The sequence below is a fragment of the Cannabis sativa genome, chromosome 2 (assembly GCF_029168945.1).
Source record: "Cannabis sativa cultivar Pink pepper isolate KNU-18-1 chromosome 2, ASM2916894v1, whole genome shotgun sequence".
Taxonomy (NCBI): domain Eukaryota; kingdom Viridiplantae; phylum Streptophyta; class Magnoliopsida; order Rosales; family Cannabaceae; genus Cannabis; species Cannabis sativa.
Window position 1 is genome coordinate 40,944,382 of NC_083602.1, and position 4,657 is coordinate 40,949,038.

General features: G+C 30.4%; 1 protein-coding gene across 1 annotated transcript; it reads right to left on the reverse strand.

Annotated features, from left to right (window-relative positions):
* Nucleotides 1-2,141: 2,141 nt before the first annotated feature.
* LOC115720933 (large ribosomal subunit protein eL38z/eL38y) lies at nt 2,142-4,087 on the reverse strand. The gene is made up of 3 exons (XM_030650145.2): nt 3,944-4,087; nt 3,114-3,297; nt 2,142-2,341 (listed from the first exon to the last, which is right to left on the reverse strand). Exons 1-3 carry the CDS (start codon nt 4,016-4,018, stop codon nt 2,319-2,321), a joined length of 282 nt encoding a protein of 93 aa, XP_030506005.2. The 5' UTR covers nt 4,019-4,087; the 3' UTR covers nt 2,142-2,318.
* Between the last annotated feature and the right edge of the window lie 570 nt (nt 4,088-4,657).

Below are 4,657 nucleotides of genomic sequence, written 5' to 3' on the forward strand. Positions count from 1 at the left end.
TGTATATTAGGTGTAAAAGAATTAGGGTAACTTGTATTTAGTAGTTTCCTATTTTGTTGGTAGTTTCCTATTTCCTAGTCTCCTAGCTTTGTATATAAATATGTACTATTCTATGAAATATACACATAATTCGATTCACTATTTTCTACACTAAACAAACAAAAGAAAATGACTAAAACCCTATTTTTTACATGTATAAAAACCAGTACAAACGGGATTTCGATAAAAGCATCTATTTTTCTTGAATTTTTGGTATCGTTTCAAACATTCAACCACAGTACAAACATTTTTTCAAAAAGAAGAACAAAAAAGAAGACGAAAATAACCAAGGAAGCTTACCGTAAAAGGAGACATCGATCCCTAAACGATCATTCCTCGGCCTCAGGTACCCCCTCTTCTTCCTCGAGGAAGAAATCCCTTTCTTCCCCATTCAAAGTTCTTGCCCAATTGATTTTCACAAATTTTTCCATAAGAGTCTTTGACGAAGATTTTTTTTATAAGAATTTTTGCCTTAACTGTGAGTGTTTGTTCTTAATGAGGAGATTTTGAAAATAAAATTTTTTATTTATTTTTTGGTTTTTATTTAATAACGGTCAATTCTAATTAATTTCTTTCTTTTTTATATTTTGTTATTTAAAAAAAATAAATAAATATACAAAAAGAAAAGGAGCCCGTTATTTTTCCCTTCAAATCTTTGTCAATTACAATTTTAACCTTTACTTTTATGCCACATCAACAAATAAATGGGTGTCAGTTAAAAAACTTAACAGAAGGAATATAATAATATACTAGTTACATATTAAGGAGATTTTCTTACAGCCCTTATATTTTAAGGGACACAAGTTGATAGTGACATAAGTTCAAGAAGTAAATTTACTCATTAATCTATTTATTATTTAGTTATTCATATATATAATTTTAAAAAAATTAAATATCCACCACAAAAAGTGAATTATTTACTGGTTCTTTTAACATATGAGATGTTATTTTTTTTTTAAAATGAAATCGCACTTTTATTCAATTAGTATTCCGAATACATAAGAGTCTAAAGATCAAAGGGAATATTAAGCCCAAGAATGCTACGATCACCTAAATATCAAGCATGCCTAGCAGCATAGTGGACAATTCGATTTGTTGATCGTCTAACAAAACGTAATTACATTAAAAAAAGAGGACAAAAGTGTTCTACAATCGTTAACAACCAAACCAAAGACAGAAGATATTAACTGAGTAGAACGAATAACTTGAACAACGAGCATACTATCACTCTCAATCTCAACACCTTTCCATTGCTTAGTTTTGATCCAACTAAAAGCTTTTTTGATGCTCATTGCTTCTACCACTTCAAATAAGTCCCTCCATGGTACTTGGCTTTAATGTGGATAGGGCAAGTAAGATGGTCATGAGCCACAATACCAAACCCATATGAATTTTCTTTCTCAAATAAGATTGCATCGGCATTGATTTTGATGTTGTCTATAGCCAGTTTTGCCCAAAGCTAAATTTGATTATCTATGTTTCCAAGGATCATAAATAATAGAGAAGATTAACCTTAAACTTTCCTCCAATAAAAGAGTTGTAGATGCCGATACAATAACCTCATCAACTGAGCAAGTTTGTTGATAAAAGTAGAAAACAACATTACTTTCAATAAAAGTAAAAACAACATGATTTTTTATTTTTCCGACCTATTCTCTTTTTGGAATTCAAGTCTAAGTCCTAAGATCTAAGGTTCGTTCGAGGTCAAGATTCCAAAGCTGAGTGCAAAGATCAAGACCGAAGACTGAGGTCTCGAGCCCAAGTCCCAATCCAAGGTCGGAGTTTACCATTAAATTTTTAAAACAACAAAAAAAAAAAAAACCTACTTTTATGAAAATTGAAATCACATGCAACAGCCACATTGCTGTTGAATAAACTCAAAGTTAACCAACCAATCAACTTTTTAAAAATAATTTCACTAACAAAATTGATTTGTCAACTACAAACCAATCAGCTCCAAGTCACAAATTGCTCAAATTTTTTGGCCAGTTAAACAAGAACCGCTCCGATATCAAACCGATTGACCTTTGCTTATAGATAAGTAATTAATTTTAATTGAAAATGTAGTTCAGCAATAACCGATGACCTATACTAGTGAAACATAGACTAAAAAGCTCCTAAATAATACTCATTGGATGCAAACATCATCACCACAAAATCCCAATTAACAAACAAAAATGTTTTTAACATGTAAGAGCTATTCAAAACTTCCAAATAAAACAAAGCACATGATAAAGTAAATTCCCTACAAACAGCAAGAGTAGACACCACCTAACCCTTCACAGGTCTTGAACACTCAAACCTACAAAGAGAAAACAATGAAAAACAAACTGTCAAAATGAAACAAACACAAAGAAACCCAGCTAAACCATATAATAAATAAAAATTTCATATGAGAATTTTCACGAGGGTCATCATTCTGGCTGACAAAACTCAATTCATATTAAAGAGCGGAGGAGTTAGAGCAATCAAAATAACTAATGTAAATAGCTACATATAAAAATATAACTAAGAGCTAAAACAAGTGATTAAAATTCCTATCCAATATATAAGCTACCTAATGAATAGTGATTAGCTAAATGTACCTACAACATTCTAAGTTTTAGTGCATAGCAATAATTGTTTATTATTTTTTAAGTGTGTTTTGTTGATTTTTGAGAGTAAAATTATATATATAAAATGTAATATTTTATTATTTATATATTATTCAAATTTAAAGGATATAGAGAAAAATATGAATAATGCAGTTTATTATTTTCTAGTGTGTTTGGTTGATTTTTGAATGTAAAATTATATATATAAAAAAATATAAATATCATATTTTATAATTTATATATTATTTGAATGATATGGAGAATGGATTTATGGTGTAACATAAAGTATTTTAAAGGATATAGATTAGAGAGGCTGTTGGGAGTGCTAAAAGCAAAATAAGATGAAGATGGTGGTTCAGATGTTACAGGAGAGAATTAACATATTTGAAGTTCTCTCTGCAGTGATCGTTTAAAAATCTAAAGCTGGTATTTGAAACAATCAATCAATCAGATTCTCAAGAATAACAAAATAAATAATACCTGGGGGAAGGGATTGCTTCAACTTGTTAGCCTTCTCAGCATCAAAGACACAAAGTGTGTAGAGGTACTTGGAGCATCTGACCTTGAACTTGACAGCATCTTTGGTCCTCTTGATTTTTACTGAACGAGCATCCTTCCTTCTTGCAGTAAGAAGGAAATCCTTGATCTCATGGATTTGCTTAGGCTGTTCCAAATCAAATCCGAATATATAAGGATTAATGACACCACAGTTTATTTCAGAAGTTTATAATATAACTGGCTTCAACATCAATATCCATACACACTAGTTTTTCTTTTCTAATGATATTTAAATGATGCATTTTTTTCATTGTCTCATAGAATCAATATGGGATGGGACTTCTTACGCTTAAGAATTTCTTAAAGATAGATATTTGTAGTGTTTTATACGAGGAACCAACACCTCCTTGCTCAGGAAAATTTGATTAAAATAAAGAAACCATTGGCTGTATGTACTAATTCAAACTATCACCAAAAATGAAAAACGAAGAAAATGATAGAAATATTTTATTCAATAATATATATGTAGTTATTGTTTCAGGAAAAGCCATAATCATAAGAACCAAAAACATAAACCTTCATCTCCGCAATGTTAAGGAAAGATTCGATCAAAAGAATGAGAAACGTTTAAGCTCAACAATATGTTAATGAAAATGAAATTAAATCACAAATGGACTAAATGTTCATTCTATTCTACAGCAAAAATAATCAACATCTGAAAACGGGAAAAGAAACTAAGCCTTAGAACCCTGACCTATGTTGTAAATGACGAAACCAATAAGATAAGAGAGAAAGTTTCTGGTGAGACTTACCATGGTTGAGATCGATGGAGCTCGTGAGGTAGGCAGAGTTGAAGAAGGGTATAGTACCACTCTCCTCCCATACATATGTAACAAATGAAACTAAACCCTAGTGGACTGTTGACCTTCTGTTATCCAATGGGCCTAGGCCCAACTCTTATTCGGCATTATAGTTTTCTTTTTTTTCTTTTTTTTTTTGATAACAGGCATTCTAGTTTTCTTATTAATGGGGAAACTTACAAAAAATATTGATTTTTTTTCCCAACTTTACAAAAATACTGTCACACGGCAGAAATTTCTTTTTTACTGTTTAGGCCTATTTGTTTCTTCTTTTATACTGTCCGAGTCCATTATTTTTTCTTTTATACTGTGAACATTAACAAGGGACAAATGATGCCTCCTTCCTCGTTAGGAACGGACAAAGCAATACCGGAATCATAGAAACACTAGGAAAATACCCATAAAATCCAGCAAAGAGGACAAATTAGTAAATTCACGACTAAACAAGACCCAACAACAACATTTAAAGCAGATTCAAAGGAAACAAAAGAGGTAAACACACCTAAATCCACATTATTTTTAATTTTAAATAATAAAAAAAAAAACACCCAGATTTAGATTTGGAAATTAAAAAAATTAAAATAGTATAATCTGAAATTGTTTAATTATACATGCCATTTTAAAAAGAAAAAAAAATATTCATATAGATCATCCCTTACAAACGAT